The 22238-nt window shown below is 43.9% G+C and overlaps 1 protein-coding gene across 3 annotated transcripts in view; it reads left to right on the top strand.

Moving 5' to 3' along the window:
- The first annotated feature begins 7732 nt into the window (after positions 1–7732).
- LOC128344222 (dynamin-2-like) overlaps positions 7733–22238 on the top strand; it is a 46383-nt gene continuing 31877 nt past the window's right edge. For 2 of the 3 annotated variants that reach the window (XM_053293934.1, XM_053293935.1), the window contains exons 1-7: positions 7735–7989; positions 9719–9792; positions 13146–13295; positions 15738–15941; positions 16834–16932; positions 18038–18198; positions 20291–20433. In XM_053293934.1, the coding sequence (XP_053149909.1) occupies positions 7844–7989; positions 9719–9792; positions 13146–13295; positions 15738–15941; positions 16834–16932; positions 18038–18198; positions 20291–20433 (977 nt within the window). In that variant the 5' untranslated portion in view covers positions 7735–7843. Of the gene's footprint in view, positions 7990–9718; positions 9793–13145; positions 13296–15737; positions 15942–16833; positions 16933–18037; positions 18199–20290; positions 20434–22238 lie in introns of all 3 variants that reach the window. The other variant, XR_008315733.1, reaches the window with a different exon arrangement.

The following is a 22238-nucleotide window of genomic DNA, read 5'->3' as shown; positions in this document are numbered from 1 at the left end:
TTTTGGAAACTTGCCTTGTTTTCCCGTGTCTATTTCCATCCTCAAGGTCTTTACAGATGCCATTGTAGTATTGCTCCTTGTCTCTTCTAACAGCTTTCTGAAATTCCCTATTAAGATCCTTCCTGAGGTCTTTATCTTTCTTGACTTTAGCTTCTCTCCTCTTCTTGGCAATTTCCACCGTCTGTTCTGATATCCATTTTCCTTTTTTTGTTTCTTGGTCTTTGGCAATCTCTTTTCACATTCATCCTTAACAACTTCTTTGATTTCATTCCACAGTTCCTCTGGTTCACTATCAATGAGGTTCAGAACTTCAAAGCGGTTCCTGATGTTCTCCTTGGAAATGGTGGGTATATTCTCAAGATCATATCGTGGAAACTGGATAGCTTTGTTTTTCCGCTTTAGCTTGACTTGGAACTTGCATATGAGCAGTTCGGCCCCCAGCCACGTCTTTGCTGTTATAACTGAGCTCTTCCACCTCCTTGCACTGATAATGTAATCAATTTGATTTCTGTGTACTCCATCTTTTGATGGTACCTCCCCCTAATTATTGTACAGATGCTTTAGAGAGTCACAGACTGGGTGTTTGTTTGGTTTTTTTTGTTTTTGTTTTTTGTTTTTGGTCAAGGTGAAATAGTTTGGGGGTGGGGGGCAGAGAGGAAGGTAAGTGTTCATATTCCAAGCAATATTTACCGTAGAACTTTTCATAGGCAGCATAATCAGCACCAGCATTTGGACATGAGTCTCACAGGGTGAAAATATGGTTTAGCTGAACTTGATCCAAATGCAACACAGTTCTTGAAAGGTTCCGTGAAAACAATTGAGAAGAGAGTGCATGCAGAACTGGCCATAAATCCATGAATTTAACATATGGTTTGTTTACAAAAGGTCCAATGTTCAGTCCATGACACCTCAAGTAAAAAGCATCACATGTAATCCATCTGGAGAAGATCCTGCCTGAGATTCTGGAAGGACATTGCCACTCTGGGTAGATAGCTTTGCTAAAATCAGATACAAGTAAGGTATGTAAGCTCATGTATGTTTCCATGGTTAATTTGGGATGCCATTCGTATTTAGGATAGGAATGTGACTTTAAAACAGCTTTGCTGAAAATATAGGAGATAGATATGGTTGAGAATGAAGTACTAAAACTAAATCTTCAGTTCAGATCCTTCTTTGTTTTTGACATGTGTTGAGCCTGTCAAACCCACTATAGTAGTCGTATATATCCATTCAATCCTACCTCCCCAACCTAAAGTTGAATCCAGAATTATCTTCAAAGGTTTGCAAGTTGTAATTGATAGATTAATCAATTAAAGCTGTAGTTAATTAAAATTTGTGTCTGCAGTGATGATATATATCATCTTATTGTGATTTGATGGTGGTTTTAAAGTTTCTCTACAACTGTAAACTGCCTTGAGATTGTTAGATAAAAGGTGGTATATTAAATAGAAATAGTAAATAAATAAAAATGTGACACCCCACCACCAACACATCAGTGGAGCTGCCAGTTAAGGGTACTCTTGCTTGCTTTTTGAGGCTATTTTAGTTTTGGCATATTCCTCTCCCGGGAAAAGAAAGAAATTAATATCTTCTAACTGATAGATCACTTTTGTTTACTTAATTGTTAGTTATTCCACACCATCTTCACTATTTATTTATCATATTTATATATCACCTGAGATGTGCATCTCTAGTCAGTGTACGCTATTTAAAACACAAATACACAAAACACAAATATAAAAACACTTAAACCAATTTCAGAGAATAAAAAATTAAAACACTCTCTTGAGATATTATTATTATTGAGATAAAAACAAATTAAACAGTTTAAAATTTCAATTAAAAGCCTGAGGAAATAGGTTTGTCTTGAGGGTCTTCCTAAAAACAAACAGAGAAGGAGGTGTTCTTATTTTGACAGGGAGCATATTCCAAAGCCCCGGGGCAGCCACAGAGAAGGCCCGGTCCCAAGTGGAGTCACCACCAAACGAGGGGCCTATTAGAATGGTCCGCCCAAAGAGGTTACTGGATCCGGTAGGATTCCAAGACGCCTTGGAGGGATTTAATGTTGGCTCTGATGGTGATCCTGTTGATGCCCTGGTTGAGAACTGGAACAACTTGCTCACCAGGGCAGTAGGCACGATTGCTCCTAAGCGTCCCCTCCGACCTGCTTCAAAATTGGCCCCTTAGTATACGGAAGATCTACGGGGGCTGAAGCGGCAAGGTAGGCAACTGGAGCGTAAGTGGAGAAAAACTCAACTTGAGTCCGACAGATTACGACATGGAGCACATTTAAAGATCTATGCTCAGGCGATACATGCGGCAAAGAAGCGGTTCTTTTCTGCCTGTATTGCCTCTGCGAGTTCACGTCCGGCGGAGTTGTTCAGGGTTGTGAGGGACTAGTCTCTGCTCCCTCTCCCTTGAACCAGAATTTGGAAGCATCAGTTACCCGCTGTGGTGTGTTTAATGAATTTTTCGCAGAAAAAATCTCTCGGATTCGGGCCAACCTAGATGGAGACTCCGCAATTAATTTGATGTCTGAACTGGAGGTATCCGACAACTCCTCTTATACGATTCGACTGGATCAATTTCAGTTTGTGACTCCTGATGATGTGGACAAGCTGCTTGGAGCAGTGAGGCCTAACACTTGTCCTCTTGATCCTTGTCCAACATGGCTTGTTCTATCTAGCAGGGAGGCTGTTGTAAGTGGCCTGGTAGAAATCATAAATGCTTCTCTGAGGGAGGGCAGGATGCCTCCTTGTCTTAAGGAGGCAATTATTAGACCTCTTCTAAAGAAGCCTGTATTAGATCCCTCAGAGTTGAGCAATTATAGGCCAGTTTCCAACCTCCCATGGCTGGGCAAGGTAATTGAGGGGGTGGTGGCCTCTCAGCTCCAGTCGGTCTTGGAGGAAACTAATTATCTAGACCCATTTCAACCTGGTTTTCGGGCAGGCTATGGGGTGGAGACTGCCTTGGTCGGCCTGATGGATGATCTCCAATTGGCAATGGACAGAGGAAGTGTGACTCTGTTGGTCCTCTTGGATCTCTCGGCGGCTTGCGATACTATCGACCATAGTATCCTTCTGGAACGTCTGAGGGGGTTGGGGGTGGGAGGCACTGTTTTACAGTGGTTCCGCTCCTACCTCTCGGACAGATTCCAGATGGTGTCGATTGGAGATTGTTGCTCTTCAAAATCTGAGCTTAAGTATGGTGTTCCTCAAGGCTCCATACTCTCTCCAATGCTTTTTAACATCTACATGAAACCGCTGGGAGAGATCATCGGGGATTTGGAGCTGGGTGTTACCAGTATGCTGATGACACCCAGATCTACTTCTCCATGTCAACTTATTCAGGAGTTGGCATATCCTCCCTAAATGCCTGCCTGGAAGCAGTAATGGGCTGGATGAGGGAGAATAAACTGAAGCTGAATCCAGATAAGACGGAGGTACTTATTGTGCGGGGTCGGAACTCTAGAGACGATGTTGATCTGCCTGTTCTAGACGGGGTCACACTTCCCCAAAAGGAACAGGTTCGTAGTCTGGGAGTACTTCTGGATCAACGTGTCTCCTTGGTTTCTCAGGTTGAGGCGGTGGCCAGGGGTGCTTTCTATCAGCTCCGGATGATACGCCAGCTGCGCCCGTTTCTTGAGATCAATGACCTCAAAACAGTGGTACATTTGTTGGTAACCTCCAGACTGGACTTCTGTAATGTGCTCTACATGGGGCTGCCTTTGTACGTAGTCCAGAAACTTCAGTTGGTTCAGAATGCGGCAGCCAGATTGGTCTCTGGGTCATCTCGGAGAGACCACATTACTCCTTTGTTGATGGAGTTACACTGGCTGCCAATAGGTTTCCAGGCAAAATACAAAGTGCTAGTTATAACTTATAAAGCCTTAAACGGCTTAGGCCCTGGGTATCTAAGAGAGCGTCTTCTTCGCTATGAGCCCCACCGGCCGTTGAGGTCACTTGAGGAGGTCCACCTCCAGTTGCTACCAACTCGTTTGGTGGCTACACAGAGACGGGCCTTCTCGGCTGCTGCCCCGAGATCGTGGAATGCGCTCCCTGCTGAGATACGATCCTCCCCATCTCTCGCAATTTTCAGAAAACACCTGAAAACACATCTCTTCAACCAGGCTTTTTCAGCTTTTTAAAACTTGTTTTTAAATAGTTCTGAATATTTAATTGTTGTTTTATGATGTGTTTAATTGTTAGTTTTTGTTTTATGTTTTATAATTTTTGTTTTAATGATTAATTGATTTTAATGGTGTTTTAATGTAAACCGCCCTGAGCCTTTTGGAAGGGCGGTATAAAAGTTTTAATAATAATAATAATAATAATAATAATAATAATAATAATAATGTTGTTGTTGCTGTTGTTATAGATATCATCGCAGAATATAGGCTGTTCCCAGTAAAGCTGCTTTTTGTAATTGGCTGATGGTGATGATGGTGATGATGATGACGATGATGATTACACCATTTGTCCTTTGGGATTTCCCCAGATCACAGTTGTTTAAGTTTTTGGTCAGATTATTACAGGAAACTTTACTCCCCATAATCAGTACAAACAGTTGTAGCACAGGATAGCGGGACTCTGTGTACTCAATTTGAAGCTGATAGGACAATTACTTGATTTTACATATATAGAGAGAGAGAGACAGGAAGGAGATTTAACTGTGGTGTTCTTCTTGTTGTTGTTTCCCCAGTGATCTTGCGCAATACTGCAATTGGTCACCGTGGCAGGCTTGCACAAGATTGACTGGGAAATTTAAAAAGAAAAAAGTGAAGCACTATCTAAAATAAATTATTGATATCTATGTAAACCACTTTGGGAACTTTTGTTGAAAAGTGGTATATAAACATTCATTATATTCATATTTCTATTATGTCAATTAAGAATAGCTAAGGGAAGAACCAAAAAAATAAGTTCTTTAATACATGGTGTGCTTTCATTAGTCATGTCAACGATCTGCAGGATTGCCCAAGACCACTACCTAGTCCAAATTCTTTTTTATTTTTTTATTTATTTATTTTTATTGTTAAATTTATATACCACCTTTCATAAAAATTATCCCAAGGCAGTTTACAGCAGAATTTAAAACAAGATTATAAAAATGACACAATTAAAATAGAAGCTAAAAATATATAAACAAATCTGATAAAAAATTTAAAACACAAGCATAAAAACAGTACAAAATACAAAAAGCAGCTGCAGAGACAATCATATAAAAGCCTGGGTAAAAAGCCAGGATTTAACATGCTTTCTAAAAACTGGATGTGTTGAGATTGGAAGTGTCAGAGATGTTCATGCTCTTTTAGACTGTATTCTTACTGAATATAGGACAGGAAACTGAAGGTTGGGAAACCTGGCTCTAGTCTTGTGAGAGAGGGAGAAATTTTTATCTGTCCACTCTCTCCACACCATGCATAGTTGTATAGATCTCTATCATGTCTCCCTTTAGTCACCTTCTTTCCAAAGTAAAGAGCCGCAGATGCTGTAGCCTAGCCTCATAAGGAAGGTGCTCCAGGCCCCTGATCATCTTGGTATCATCGTTGCTAATGCGATACATGAATTTTACATTCACCAGTATTGTTTGGCAGCTGCTGTTGTATAATGGCCATTTCAATAACACACCTGTAGTTACCCTTTACAGGCTTGCAGAGATCTGTTTAATTCCTTCTATCTTAATTGATCCATGCAACTGCTATTCTTTTCGTTTCTGTCAGGGGCGTAGCTGGGGAGAGAGGGCCCATATTCACCCCTCTCCCCGGTGGCCCCTTGGAGTGAGGGAAATAAAGAAGAAAATAGGGAGGTGTGGTGGAGCTGAAGAAGGGGCCCCCTCAGGAGCGGGGGGCCCCTCAGGAGCAGGGGGGCAGGGTTCTTTGAACCCATTTGCTCAATTATAGCTACAGCCCAGGTTTCTGTCATTTTCTACTATTCTGTTCTTTATGCTGGCCTTGGGCCACAATGAACAAATACATACATACTATTCTGTTCTTGACATAAAATACATTACAATGTACCTTACTGTCTTGAAATTACATTCCTCATTCTACAATAAGATTTCAGAATGCCTTGCACCAGTCAATAGCTTTAATTTGGCACTATATAAGGTACACCTTTGAAAGTTTGAACATTTGGGTGCGTTTTATGTATGCATTTTTATCATAAACACTAGTATTTTTAAGCCCGTTATGATAACGGGCGCTAGCTTTCTCTCCCGCCGACCACCCTCCCGCCCTCCCAGCTGGCCGAGCCCTTCTTACCCGATCCAGCCCACGGCAGTCGGGTGAAGTAAAAGCATATCTTGCAAAAAAGAAGAGAGGAGCTCGCGAACAGAGCTCCTCTCTGTGCTAAGCCACTGCCGAAACTGCCGCTATGGATGCAAAGGACGCAACAGGCATCCTTTGCGCCCAAAGCACCAGTTCAGGAAGAGGCTTAGCACAGAGAGGAGCTCTGTTCGCGAGCTCCTCTCTTCTTTTTTGCAAGATATGCTTTTACTTCGCCCGACTGCCGTGGGCTGGATCGGGTAAAGAGGGCTCGGCCAGCTGGGAAGGTGGGAGGGTGGTCGGCGGCGGCCGCGGAGGCATTCTCATGGGCCATTTTGGCCCTTATTCATTTGCCGGGGGGGGGTGTGGGGAAGGAGTATTCGGGCAGCTGGGTGGGCGGGAGAGCGGTCGACGGGACACATTTGGGCCAAGGGCAAAGGCAATTTTGGGGCCAGGCAAGGGCCCCAAGGTCTCCCAGCTGCCCGTCCTTGTTGCCGCCGCCAGGCCTCGGCAGCGGCTCTGCCGCCACCTCGGCCGGGCTTAGCCGGCTTGGCGGCCGCTTCTGGCTGCCCAACATGGCCGCCTGCTCCCTTTTTTCGTTTCTGACTGGGCCGTTCTGCGCATGCGCTTTGCGCATGCGGAGAACGGCCGAGGGAGGCACGGACACACGCTTGGTTGTCCACGGACGGACACCAAGCCTTTTATTAGAGAGGATGGCACTAGTGACGTCATTAAAAGGTCGAGATTCCAGAAGTCAACTCATGCTTTCTCACACCTACTATCTTCCCCTTAAAGATCTGGCGGAGTTTTTCTCTGGAGACAAAGAAGTGCACACACAGGGAAACCGGCCACAAGACACGGAGGTATCCCAGAGCAAGCAAGAAAAGGAGAAGCAAGAGAGCAGTCATTAACTGGAGCTTCAGTCCTCGCTCAGGATTTCTGTCCCCTGCTCTTTCTGAGAGAAGACAGAAATGCTGAGAGTTGGGCAAGACACCAATAACGTTTAGCGTGAGATAGCGATTGAAATGAGAAGCAGCTTTAGGGATCTTATCGTAAACGAAAAAGCGTGGGAAATTAGAAGTGATTACTAAAGTGATTGGTGAAAGTTTCAGTGTGACGGAAATATCGGCCAATGAAAGGCGACTGTGGTTGGGTGGGCGGGGTCAGTCGTGGGGAAGTCTCGCCAGTTAAGGAGCACTCCCCAGCTAGGGGGCGTGGAAAGTAGATAGTTGACAGTTCTGCTAAGGCCAGCATTGGCTGGCTGAAGAGCAAAGGGGACATCGAATGACAGGGCAGACTGCCCAATTAGAATGCCGACCGACAAATGGGCGAGGCCGCTTAAAACACACGCCCTAATGGCACTCTTGTCCATTGGGAATCGGGTTCGCTTTCCTATTGGTCTTGATCGAGAAGTGACCGCTTCAGCGAGCAATAGGCAGGGCGATTAGCAGAAGTAAGGCGGGGAGTTGCGCTGCGGAGTCGAATCCGAGCGGGAAATCGGAGGAGGGCAAGGTTTGGTGGTGGTTGCCGGGGGCTGCGAGAGGAAGCGGACTAGGTGTCGCCCTGGGCAACCGGGGGATGGAGGAGCTCATTGCCCTCGTGAACGCACTGCAGGACGCCCTGGGCGCCCTCGGCCAGAGCTACCCCCTCGATTTGCCGCAGATCGCCGTGGTGGGCGCCCAGAGCGCGGGCAAGAGCTCCGTTCTCGAGAACTTGGTCGGCCGGTGAGTCGGTCCGAGTCCGTCGCTCGGAGAACGCGGAGCCGGCGGCGGCTGCTCTGACTGGTCTGGGAGACCTCTTGATCCGCCTCCCCTCCCCTGCCTTCGCCCAGCCGTCTCTGGACGGGTTGGAGGGAGATGTGAGGAGGCGTTTACGCGGCGTCGCCGCCGCCTCCAGAACAAAATGCACGGCGGTGTTTGAAGCAGGCGAGGCGGCATCCGGTGGGTCAGGGGCCTCCGTCATTCTTTCTTGGCCGCCTTGAGCAAGTGCGGCTTTCTCTTGGGAAGTTTGTACGGTCGGCGCTCGGTGCTTGTGGACTAATACAGTAACTTGCATTTGAGGAGATGCTTGTATTTCTGATGGATCCCTCCACACCCGCACGTCTTGTTGCTGGTGTTAAAGCCCGCCTCGGAGTTCTCCACACACAGCAGGCTTTACTCAACACTATCCACCCCCCCCCAAAAAAAAAGCATGCAAAAAGAGGGTTGTGGTTTTTTTTTACCCGATAGAAATTGGGTTGCACTCTTAAGGAGCAGTGAAAAACCCGAACCGTATGTGAAGTCCTCCCTGATAGCTCGCAGGGACTTTGGGATAAATCTGCCCAATATGTGAAGGCACATCCTGCATTCCGGAGGAGAAGGGAACTAAACGCCAGGTGTGGAAAACTAAGAGAACAGACTCTGTCACATGCACTCCATACCAGAGCAAAATGTGTGTGCAGCTGCAGAACCTGTTGCTGGTGTGGGAGAAGCTGCACCTACCATCCCCCTCCTCCTCTCTGGAATTGCAGTGAAGGGTGTAAAAACGGATTAAGCTGTTCTCTTGTCTAATACTTTTTAATTGAATCAAATCTACTCACAGTTTTCCCAGACAGCAGGCTTTATTGTGGGTTTTCTACAAGGATTAACTGCAAATTCGATTCAAAGTTGCTCCAAGAAACTGGTGCAAAAAGTGGATTTTTTAAAATCCTGGATATAGATCAGGTTGCACTCTTAATGTGCAATGAAAATCCAAATTGTGTGTGAAGTGCTCCCTGACCAAGGGATAAATTGGGCCGATATGTGAATGCACGTCTCTGTTCCTGAGGAGCAGTGTTCTTTCTAATTTTTCCCCATCTGTGTGCAGAATGAATTTTGATCTGAGCAGCAGTATCAAGACAGTATGTGTGCATGTGGGTTCAAAATGGGGCCTTCCTGATTCAACCTGAATGGGATCTAAAATTAACTGAACGGGCACAAAATACTTGTGAGTGTGCGCATGCTTTAGAGGGAACACTGCTGAAGAGATGCAAACTAAAAGCCGGTTGTGGAAAACATCCTGTCCTCCAAAGAAACTCCTGAGGGCCTGCTATTCAACTGGTTGTAAATGTTACCACTTTCTTGTTTAGGGGTTGGTTCAGGCTCAGGATGGTAAAGAGACTTTAGCTTTGGGTTCAGTTCTAGTTCACTGAAAAACACTCTCTGAACCAGTTTTTGGGTTATCATTCCAATAAGTCAATTTCCTGAAAACCCATTTCCCCCCCCTTCCCATGCTCTTGGAAGTTGTGCCAATTTGATCATTAATATGTTGTCAAATTCTGTACATCTGATGTTCTAGAGCATGTGTGCTGTCTATCTAGTCTCAGTATATCTAGAACACAGGAGGACTGCACATGTTCTGTTGCATATGGTCCTCAAGACTGTAATATCCGTTTAAGCCACTGAAGTAACATTATTTTATAAAAATTTCCTGCAGAGATTTCCTGCCTCGTGGTTCTGGAATTGTCACTAGACGACCTCTCATTCTTCAGCTTATCTTCTCAGAAACAGGTCTGTGGTATTTTCATTGTGCTTGAAGAGTCCTTGTCTAGATGCCAGTGTGCTTGTGTACAATTTCTGCTTGGACTTCGACCATCCTAGAATGTAGTAGTCTCCTTGTCTTCTAGGTAAATCTCTCTTTTCCTTTAGGTAACAAATTGTTTCTGTGCCTTGTGTGACACCAAGGGTTTCTATACTATTTCAAAATGAAGAAGTCAGTGTCTTTGTCAAATTGATTTGTTGTGCATAGATATTATTTGTTTAAATTGCAATCTTGCAGAAGTAGAATAAAGTATGTACACAGATTTTAATTTAACTTAGGCTGTGTAGAATATTATGTTGGAAAGTGAACATAAGATCATAAGAAGAATGCTATTGGATCAGGCCAAGGCCCATCTAGTCCAGCATCCTGTTTCCCACAATGATCAACCAGAAGCTTCTGGGAAGCTCAGCAGCAGGAGATAAAGTCATGCCCTTCTCCTTCTGTTGCTCCCTTGCAACTGGGAAGTGTTCTGCTCATAATCCCTGATATGACACAGATTATAGCTCATAACCTGATCTTCATTTTTTAAAAACCTGTTTCTTGGGTCATTGAATTTCAAAGATTGGCTTGTTGCCTTGCATTTGGATTCAGTTTCGATCCCACCCATTCCCAAAGGGCTCAGGTTTGGTAACAGTTAAAATAAAACCAAATGCCCAGTTAGTAATCCCACAGCTGCTTAATCCTGGTGGTTGAATGCCAGGCCCAAGTAGAAATCCTTACAACTGTTCTGGAAAGAATTCTGGATGGACCTTTGTTGGACCACTGAGTGCACTGTAGAAGACCCAGAGAATGTAGCTTTTTGTGGCCTTTGCTATTTAAACTTGGCAGGAGGCTGGTAGAATCCACCATCTGTTGATCTTTATGGTTCTGATGTTTTCAAGAAGAAGATGGTCTCGGAGGCATTTAGAGTACAAGGTGCTTGGGACTTTATAAGTAAAGTAAATAAAAACAAGAATTCCCTAGATGCAAGAACCAATTTAATAATAATTTATTGTTTAGCAATCCTAATGTGTTTCAGGACAAAGTTCTTAATAGGATAAAGCAAAAAAGCAACATGCCAAAAGGCACTGAGGATTTTGCTGATCAGAAAGCATTGCCCTCGTTTGACTTTGTGTCATTGTTACGTAGCCAATTCTAGCTCAGTAGCATTATTATGTGTGCACTATGTGATCCTCAGTTAGCTGAGGACATCCATTGACTAATGTCCAGAAGATGACTCACTCTTGCCCCACCATGGCACCAAAATATCAGCAGATTGATGAAATGGTGAACAATACCATACAAGATGAACACTGTATAACTTATAGTTAGTTTGTTTGTTTTTCTATACCTCCCAAAACTTTTCTCCCTCCGGCGCCCCATTTTTTAGCAAAATCTTCGAGGTGGCAGCGTTCCTCCCTGCTGCCCCTGCCCCCTTGTTGTTCCTCAAATCTGGAAGTAATACGGGTGCATGTGCCCTCCGCCGCATGTGTCATGCACGTCACTGTGACATGTGCATGTCACTGTGACACATCAGCGGTGTATGTGGTGGCGGCGGCAAGCGGGTGCATGTGCCCGTATTACTTCCGGATTTGAGGAACAACAAGGGGGCAGGGAGGAATGCTGCCGCCCCGAAGATTTCGCTAAAAAATGGGGCGCCGGAGGGGGGAAAGCAGTGGGAGGGGTAAATAACCCCCCCATCCTTAAAGCAACACACACACCCCGGCATTGGACCGCGCCTCCGCGGACCGTGCACACCACTACTCTACAACAGCCTCCCTGCTAGATAGTATGAGCCATGTCGGGCAAGGATCAAGAGGACAGGTGGTAGGCCACACCATTCCAAGCAACTTGTCCACATCCTCAGGAGTCATGAACTGAAACTGATCCAAGATCATCACATAAGAGGAGGTGCTGAACACCTCGGTACCGGGCACACGTCGCAATGGCATGTGAGCCTGTCTGATGTGCGTGAGCATGTGCCTGGTACTTCCAGCCAAAGAGGAGAAGGTGTAACAGGGAGGTATGCTGCTGCCCTGAAAGACTTTACAGAAACTGAGTGCTGGCGGGGGGAGGGGTAAATGCACCCTCTCCCACCCTCAAAGTCCGACCCATCACCCCTTCGATCCACCCCTGCCCATTTCCGTGCACATCCCTAGTGGGCAAGAGTGGCTTCTGCAGAATTTGAAGTGAGAATACTGTTCCTGGTGGTGGTCACTATCTTTTTTTAGTCTAAAATGAGCGCAGGAAATGACCAATGTCATTTCCTGTCTTATTCTAGGTGGTTCTTCTTTTTTAAATGGCAAGCAGCCCCAGCAGGCTGCTGGGAACATTCTTGGAACTTCGAGGCACTGTTGAAGCTGCCACTGTTTGAATATGCATGGTGGGGGTGGGGTGGGAGAGAGTGTTTTTCAAAAAGAGATACTACATACACACACAGCAAATAATTTTGGAGGGTGTGACTTGCTTTGAGGCTGTGTTCACAACATTTCTAACTGTACCAAGTGCTTTATCATGCTCACCTCAGTTTTAGGACTGGACAGATTTTTCCCAAGTTGACCCCTTGGTGTATGAAAGAATTACGAAGGCTGAAGCAGCATGTTAGATGACTAGAATGCAAGTGGAGAAAGACTCAACTCGAATCCAACAGATTATTACATAGAGTGCATTTGAAGATTTATGCTCAGGCGATACGTGCGGCAAAGAAGCGATTCTTTTCCTCCCGTATCGCGTCCGCATGTTCACTTCCAGCAGAGTTGTTCAGGGCCGTGAAGGGGCTAATGTGTGCCCCTTCCCCCTTGAATCAGTACTTAGAACCAACAATTACTCACTGTGACATTTTAAATGAGTTTGTTATGGACAAAATCTCTCTTATTTGGGCTGACTTGATTCAAACTCTACAATTGTTACAGAGTGTGATGCCGAGGTGTCCAGCAGCTCATGTGATGATCCTGGATCAGTTTCAGTTCGTGACTCCTGAGGATGTGGACAAGTTGCTTGGAATGGTGCAGCCTACCACCTGTCCTCTTGATCCTTGCCTTCAAGTCTGACACCCCCACCCCCACTGCTGAATGTTCGAACTAGCCAGTTTTCAAACCTGTTCGGAGGCCCGTAAAATGGCCTCCGAATAGGTTCATGCACATCCCTACTGCCCACAGATATGTGATGGGGGGGCAGGGCGGGGGGAGAGAAAGAGAAGCCTTGCCACGGTTCCTTTCCCATACATTGACTCTAGGTGGTGACCAGTGGTACCTTCGTAAGTGGTTAGGGACAAGACTGAGAACAAGCTTCCCAGAGGTCTGCATCTTACCCTGACTGATAGAACACTTCTTCTCACCTGCAGAATATGCAGAATTTTTGCATTGCAAGTCCAAGAGGTTTACAGATTATGATGAAGTTCGACAGGAGATTGAAGCAGAGACAGAGAGGCTCACGGGAACAAATAAAGGCATCTCGTCTGTTCCCATTAACCTTCGGGTGTACTCACCACATGGTAGGTGTTTGCTTTTGTACTGCAGTCAGGCCTCCTAGATGTAGGTATTGCTGGAACAACACACACATTTGAGGACTGACGATCTTTTGAAATGCATTGAGGTGGAAATATCAAGTTTCTTAAGAACCCATTATAACCTTATGCACTATTTATTGATAGCAAAAATTGAAATAGTTAAGTTCAGGAAAGATGTAATGGCACTAGGTGATAGTATCTTGGTTCAAAAGAAAATATGAATATCGTTGTTTGCTATCATGAAGAAAATGTGCACGCGCTTTATTCCCAGATAGCACACTTCTTTTATTCCATGGTGATTGCTTTGGCTTCGTGAATACCTTGTTAGAAGTTGAGAGAGCTTTTGGTTTTCTGTGAAACTAGATTTTGACTGGATTTTCTAATGAGACTCATTGAAAATCTTGTTCGTTCTGATGTTTCTGTACTCCTGTATTACACTCTTACCAATGGTAAGAGTCCTCGCCACTAACAGAGAATTGGCTGGCAGGGACTAGAGACAGGGCCTTTTCGGTTGTGGCCCCTCGGCTTTGGAACACCCTCCCTGAAGAGCTTTGCCATGCTCCCTCCCTCAGTGTGTTTAAAAAACATCTTAAAACACACCTTTTTAAGGAGGCTTTTAATATTATTTTATCTGGTAGGCTCTTTAGCTTCTTTAGCTTTTTATAATTTTCAGTTTTAATTTGAACCTAATAATTGTTTTTAATCTGACTTTATTTTGTTTTAAATTTAATTTTATTATTTGTATCTGTGTCTTTGTTATTGTTGTAAGCCGCCCTGAGCGGTATTGCACTGGAGGGGCTGGGTATAAATATTTTTAATAATAATAATAAATTAATAATTAACAAGCACATGGGTGGATTTCTCTTTAATGGCTTGAAGGCTCCCCTCCCTTCATGTGGGACCCTTGCCCAACTTGGCTTATCTCATCTGATAATCATATTATCAGAGAGGGTCTGGTAAATATTATAAATGCTTTTCTGAGGGAGGGCAGGATGCTTCTTGTCTTAAGGAGGCTATTATTAGACCACTTTTGAAGAAAGCTGCACTGGGTCCCTCGGAGTTAGCTAATTACAGACCTGTTTCTAACCTTTCACGGTTGGGCAAGTTGATTGAGTGGATGGTGGCCTCTCAGCTCCAGGCAGTTTTGGATGATGCAGATTATCTAGATCCATTTCAAACTGGCTTTCATGTGGGCTATGGGTTTGAGACTGCCTTGTTCAGCCTGATAGATGATCTGCAACTGGCTGTCAACAGAGGGAGTATGACTTTGCTGATCCTTTTGGATCTCTCTGTGGCTTTTGATACCATTGACCATGGTATCCTTCTGGACTGCCTGGGTGATGACACTCCGATCTACTTCTCCATGTTGACCTCATCATGAAATAGCATATCTTCCGTAAATGCCTGCTTGGAGGTGGTAATGGGCTGGATAAGGGATAACAAACTGAAGTTGAATCCAAATAAGATGGAGGTACTGACTTTGGGGGTTGGGACCCGAGAGGTGGTTTAGATCTGCCTGTTCTGGATGGTGTTACATTCCCCATCAAAGACCATGTATGTAGTTTGGGAGTGCTCCTGGACACTAAGCTCTCCCTGGTTTTTCAGGTTGAAGCAGTGGCCAGGAGTGCTTTTTATCGGCTTCAGCTGATACTTTAGCTACGTCCATTTCTAGAGGTAAATGATCTGGTAAATGACAGTGGTACATATGCTGGTACCTTCCCGACTTGACCTCTGTAATGTGCTCTGCATGGGGCTGCCTTTGTATGTTGTCTGGAAACTACAATTGGTACAGAATGTGACAGCCAGATTGGTCTTTGGGACAACACGAAGGGTCCATATAACACCAGTTTTGAAAGAACTGCACTGGCTGCCAGTATGTTTCCAGGTGAAATAGAAAGTACTGGTTATTACCTATAAAGGCCTAATCGCTTGGGTCCAGGCTTTTTAAGAGACCACCTCCTCTGTTATGAACCCTGCTGCCTGTTACGATCTTCTGGAGAGGTCTGGTTACAGTTGCCACCAGCTTGTCTGGTGGCGACTCAGGACCAGGCTTTCTCTGGCTGCCTCAGGGCTTTGGAATATGCTCCCTGCTGAAATAAGAACATCTCCTTCTCTGTTTGTTTTTTAGGAAGACCTTCAAGACTCTCCTGTTCCTGCAAACTTTTAATTAGAATTAATTTTAATAATTTTAATTTGTTTTAATAACTGTTTTATATTTTAATTGTGTTTCATGTATTTTAATCTGTGCCGATTTTTTAATGTACACCCCCTAGAGATGTACATATCAGGCAGTATAGAAATATGATAAATAAATAAAATAAATGTGTGGAAAGACTTTGTAAAAGTCTCTGAAGGGCAATTTTGAGGTGAAGTTAGGTGACCACCTCAGAGGTAGAGTCTTACTTGTTTTGCTCACTTTCTTTGCAGTGCTGAATCTGACTCTGATTGACCTTCCGGGTATCACTAAGGTGCCAGTGGGTGACCAACCCCATGACATTGAGTACCAGATCAAAGAGACTATTTTGCAATTCATCAGTAAAGAGAGTAGCTTGATTCTTGTTGTGACACCAGCCAATACGGATCTGGCTAACTCCGATGCTCTCAAACTGGCCAAAGAAGTTGACCCACAAGGTAGAGCAATACTCTGTCTTTTCCTTCCACTTACTCTACTGCTACATGCGAATGGTCCCACAGGAGAGTAGGATGGGACATTGAAATATCATTCTGAGCTGCTCCCGACAATAGGAAGCCTTGACTTCATCCAAGTGGAATAAGCCTGTCAAGATGCTCCTCTGCTGTTATGTATCAGAAGCTGACTCGTAAAGATCCAGCCTTTAAAGGCCATTTTCTAGTGGGTACTGACAGCTGAATGGTAACATCCAGTAATAGAAGCCTCAAGTTAGGACAACTGAAACTACCAGAACAAAACACAGAAATTCTCTCAGTGGTAGTAATTTTAATTCTGTGCTGCATCATGGAATAGTATAAGAGATAAAAAGGTTTTACAAAACTGAGAACACTTGCTTCACCACTCTGACAAGCCTTAAACTGTGGGCACTAGTTCAACTAAACATATCATCCTTTATCGTATTGTGCTTGTCAGTGTACCAGGTGATGTATGTATCTCACATCCGTGCTATTACAGTTTTATGATTTATTATTATTATTTATTCAGTTTCTATACCACCCTTCCGAAAATGGCTCAGGGCAGTTTACACAGAGAAATAATAAATAAATAAGATGGATCCCTGTCCCCAAAGGGCTCACAATCTTAAAAGAAACATAAGATAGACACTAGCAACAGTCACTGGAGGTACTGTGCTGGGGGTGGATAGGGCCAGTTACTCTCCCCCTGCTAAATAAAGAGAATCATCACGTTAAAAGGTGCCTCTTTGCCCAGTTAGCAGGGGTTTTGTTGAGGAAAAAGCATATCATGGTTTGAAATCACTTCTGAGACCTCATTTAATGGCTCACCTAAGTATCTGCACTTCCTGTTGACCAGCAGTTTTGTTTCTTTTTTCAGGCCTACGGACAATTGGGGTAGTTACCAAGCTGGATTTGATGGATAAAGGCACTGATGCCAGAGAGATCTTGGCAAACCAACTATTACCTCTGCGGCGAGGTAGAAATCAATTCAAACTAATAGTAGAAGACTGTTCCATTGAGTGAACTGAACCTTGCAGCATGGGTCAAATTTATCATCTTGGATAAAAGGAGAAGATATTTCATAATAGGAATATCTCCCTTGAATTAAAGAAGTACTTGGATTAATTATATGGCTCCTACCTTTTGTACACCAAGTATTTTAATACACTCTTTATTGGTTTGTGTCCAGTGGTGTTGGAGCAAGTGTAAGTAGCCAGTTTTGAAGAAATCTGCTCCCTGCTGTTTTGCTACCTCTTTATCATCCCTGAACAAATTTTGCACAATATGTTTGATATGACGCTGTCAAACCTTTTTTCTTTGGTACGAAGCTATAGTTGGAGCCATAGTTTAGAAAACATATTTGGAAATGACCAATTTGCAGGGTCATTTGTAGAAGAATGTTCCTAGTTGAGTCTTGCATTGAGAGCCGTTTGCTTAGCAGGCTTTGGACGCCAAGGTTGTGATCTGCTTGTAGCACTTGATGAACTACTGCTTAATGTGAATTGTGTTTAACTTGGGCTATGGCTTCAGCTTGGACTTGAGAAACTAGTTCTAAATATGGAACTAGATTTGGAGATGATTCATCCTACCGGCACACTCAGACAAAACTCCTGGCATCTGTGGGATCTTTGATTTCCCTTTCAATTAACATGCCTGCCATCCTGCTCAAAATCATAATTCTGCATTTTTAATAAACTATGCAAAACAGGCACATTCTCATGTTTTTATTTGGGTAGTGTCATTTTGCCTCTTAGTACTGCTGAATTCCAGTACTTTCATGAACTAAGGAAGAAAAGTTGAGGCATCAGGGTGAGGCCAAGACTGAAGGGAAGAAAGTCTGTTGTATGAAGAAATCCCATCCTCTGTCTGTTGAAAGGGCTACCCCCCCCCTCCCCATATGTTTTCATGTATTTCCAAGTAGAGCAGGAGCAATAGAATCTTCCCATTGTAAATGTGGGCTGTTAGGGTTGCGTTCTGCAGTTGCTGCTTATGACCTTACCCTGTTTTCAGAATTTCCTATAGGCCTAGTGCAAAAGTACAAGGCAGAAACTAAACTAACATTTGGAGCTGTCCATTCGTAGGCTACATTGGAGTTGTGAACCGGAGCCAGAAGGATATTGATGGTAAGAAAGACATCCAAGCCGCGCTGGCAGCTGAGCGCAAGTTCTTCCTTTCCCATCCTGCTTACAGACACATGGCGGACCGCATGGGAACGCCCCACTTGCAGAAGGTCCTCAACCAGGTATGCTGTTCCAGAGACAACCTGACTCTTTTTAATTGGCTTGCCTTTGACTGTATATCATATCACAGCAAGAAGAGGCCTCACCCCAAACACACATTGTGGTGGTACTGCATCATGAGAGAAAGTGGCTTTCACCCCTCACATCAAATGATCTGTTTATTAAGCCACTCGGCAGACTCAAACAAGAACAGTGGGGTTGTATATAGTATTTCAAATAAACTCATTCAAGATCATAAACAACTAAACATGCAAAATGCAGAAGAACTGAATATGCACCAAGAGATTCAGAATGGTTACATTAGATTGTTTATAATATTGTCTCATGTTCTCATAGCTCAAAGCAAAAATTTTGCCCATCTTAGTTTGGATAAAATAATCCTTTTGTGCCCCAATTTAGAGCTGAGTCAAACATTACAAAAGTGGGGAAAGCAGGGGTAGGAGTGTTCTTCTTTCCCCTTCAGGCATACTTGACTCCGCACCTGACCTATTGCTTACATGGAGAAAGTATTCAGTAGTGCTTATCTCTTCTCATATGCAGGTTTTTCATTGGATTTGTTCTGAGCCTTTGGGCTGTTAAACATATTTGTCCTATTGAGGATGGACAAATCTTTCGAACAGGAATACCGTTGTAGATTATTAGGCCAGTACAGGCACTCCCTTAGTTACAAACACCCGGCCCATACTTACAAACCAAGCTCCATAACCTATTAAATTAATGAAGTTCCCAGCTTACGAATGCCAATCCTCACGTACAAACAAGTAATCCCTCACAGGAATTATATGCGTTCCGAGTCATGTACATCCAACTTTGGAACACAACCCATTTGTAAGTTAGAGACCCCCCCCCCCCGTACTTGCTTTGGAAGATATGGAGGGGCTGTGTTAGAAGCACCAAAGACCTCCAGTGGGGATGTACAACATGTACTGATGCTAGCGAGAAGGGTATGGTGCTTGAGTTAAGGCAGTGACAGACATTTGACCTTAAGTGCTGAATGCTGAAGGACCTCTCTTAAGTGTTGGGTACATACCCTGGACAATACCTTGATACCACAGCCTATTTCTATTTCTATTTAACGCGGCAGCCAGGTTGGTCTCTGGGTCATGTCGGAGAGACCATGTTACTCCTGTACTGATGGAGTTACACTGGGTGCCAATAGATTTCCGGACAAAATAGCAATAGCACTTAGCAATAGCACTTACATTTATATACTGCTCTATAGCTGGAAGCTCTCTAAGCGGTTTACAATGATTTAGCATATTGCCCCCCAACATTCTGGGTACTCATTTTACCGACCTCGGAAGGATGGAAGGCTGAGTCAACCTTGAGTCCCTGGTCAGGATCGAACTTGTAACCTTCTGGTTACAGGGCGGCAGTTTTACCACTGCGCCACCAGGGGCTCATGTACAATACAATGTGCTAGTTACAAAGCCCTAAACGGCTTAGGCCCTGGGTATCTAAGAGAGCGTCTTCTTCATTATGAGCCCTACCGCCCATTGAGGTCATCTGGGGAGGTCCATCTCCAGTTCCCGCCGACCCGTTTGGTGGCTACACAGAGACAGGCCTTCTCAGTCACTGCCCCGAGAATGTGGAATACGCTCCCTTCTGAGATACGATCCTCCCTGTCTGGCAATTTTCAAAAAACACCTGAAAACCCATCTTTCCACCCAAGCTTTTTCAGCTTCCTAAATTTGGGGTTTTTAAATATTTGGCCTATTTTAGAATTCATAACCCAATTTGGGTTTTTTTAAATCACTGTAACTGTTTAATTGTTGTTTTTAAATGTTTTTAAATTGTTAATTGTTATGATGTTTTTTAATTTGTTTTAGCTCTTTACTGTTTTAGTGGTTTGTTTTAATTGGAAACCTCCCTGAGCTATTTTGGAAGGGTGGTATACAAATCAAATAAATAAATAAATAAATAAATAATAATTCAACCTTCTAAGGCAAGGTGAGGGGATTCTCCACACTGCTTGAGACCCAAATGTTGGGGTCCTTAGATGTTCACTGTGAATCTGGCTTGTCCTTGGTAAGCAACACTGCTGCTTGTGATGTTGATGTAAGATTCTTCTTGCTGGTTTTCTCTTCTCCATAGCAATTGACAAACCATATCCGAGAGACTCTGCCATCACTACGTAGCAAACTCCAGAGCCAGCTGCTGTCCCTAGAGAAAGAGGTGGAGGAATACAAGAACTTCTGCCCTGATGAGCCTATGGGGAAAACCAAAGCTTTGCTGCAGTAGGTCAAACCCAGAGAACTCTGTCTCGCTATGCTTTCAGGGAAACTCATGCTTGTGTTCTCTTAGGAGTTATGAAATGTAATGTTTGCTTTGGAGGGAGGACACGGGTGTCATGGCAAGCATTCAGAAGTGGCTCCTCTGTTTTTTACTTCTACAGCACCATTAATATGAATGGGGTTTTACAGAGTTCCATGAGCAAAAAAAAAAAGGTCCCTGTCCTTGAAAAGCTTGTAGCGGAAATGCTACAAAACAGAGGGAAGGGAACAAGAGAAGGGATAGTAAGGGTGTGATCTGATGCAGTTAAATATACTTGGGGTTAGTTGCAGTTGGGGGTGAGTACTAAGAAGTTATACCAGTGGTTTGATGGAAAAGGTGGATTTTAAGGAGTGGGACACGAGTGTGAACTTGAAAGGAACCTTTTCAGAGGTGTCAGACAATAGAGGAAGGACAGCAGGCCTCTTCTCTCTTAAAAGAAAAGTCATCTCCTGCAACCTTTGGATTATAATTGGGATTTTGTGTTCTTTGCCCCTGCTAACTGGGCAAATAGGCACATTTTTAATGTGGCGATTCTCTTTATTTAGCAGGGGGAGAGTAGTTGGCCCTATCCACCCCCAGCACAGTATCCCCAGTGACTGTTGCTGGTGCCTATCTTATGTTTCTTTTTAGATTGAGAGCCATTTGGGGACAGGGATCCATCTTATTTATTTGTTATTTCTTTATATAAACCGCTTTGGAAACTTTTGTTGAAAAGCGGTATATAAATATTTCGTTGTTGGTTGTTGGGGTCATAAGTATGGGATGTAATGTCAAATCCAGATCTTTAGAATCTTCCTGTTAAAAGAAACAAACCACAATTCCAGCTTTTGGTTGTAGAGAACTGTTTAGAAATGCAGGCAAAGGCTATCAACTGACAAGAAACCAGAATAAGGGTTAGGGTTAGGTCCCTAGGGTTAGTGTCAGTACTATCAGGGAGTGCCATGATCACTGCCATGCTCTGTGCTGGCTGGCTGCCACATGCTGTGCTCCATACCCTGGAGCTCTGTGCAGGCTACCGTGCTCTGTGCTCCCAGACCTCACCACAATATTCCAGAGTATTTTAAAAGCTACCCCTTGGAAGTCGATAAAATCATGCTATACCCTTATGCATATGCTTTACATAAGGTATATTTAAAGCTCGTTTCGGCAACCTTCTCTGCTATGTCCGGACAGCAATCATAGTGGGTCCTTGGTCTTTATTCTTGATCATAAAGCAAAGACCAGTATCTTTGGCACTTGTTGCTCAAAGCAATGTGACTCTTCCATGCTTCTGCTTCCAGTTCCCCAGTTGAACTTTCCTAGTGTGGGGGTGGGCACAAGGAAAAGCTGTCTATTTGGGTTGACTTCAGCTTGTAGGAAGCATTTTACCTAGCTACGGGCTGTTCTGTTGACTAAACCACTGTGAGAGGAAATTGCATCCATGTTACTAAGGTAACTTTATATAGAAATGAGCACATTGCTTTGCTTCACAATTCATATATTTACGGAGGGCATGGGGTTAGTTATCTAAACTATGCAAACATAATACATGTGATATTGGAGCATTGAGTCACTTACCGTGAAGGCTTCTTGTTGCTGGAGTCAAGGACGTCACGATGGGTTATCCCCCTTATGTGCTCCTAGGCAGGACTTTGTAACTAGTTTGAAAAAACCAGAAGCCTCTAGAGCCTGAGGGGGATGACTCCGCCCCCTGTTTTTTCAGTTCAAAGTTCAAAGGTATGACTGTAAACAACGTGTACCAAGAACGTATAAACAAAATAGAGATTAA

This window comes from Hemicordylus capensis, chromosome 2 (assembly GCF_027244095.1).
Source record: "Hemicordylus capensis ecotype Gifberg chromosome 2, rHemCap1.1.pri, whole genome shotgun sequence".
NCBI classification, from domain to species: domain Eukaryota; kingdom Metazoa; phylum Chordata; class Lepidosauria; order Squamata; family Cordylidae; genus Hemicordylus; species Hemicordylus capensis.
This window is presented reverse-complemented; position numbering and strand designations above follow the sequence as displayed.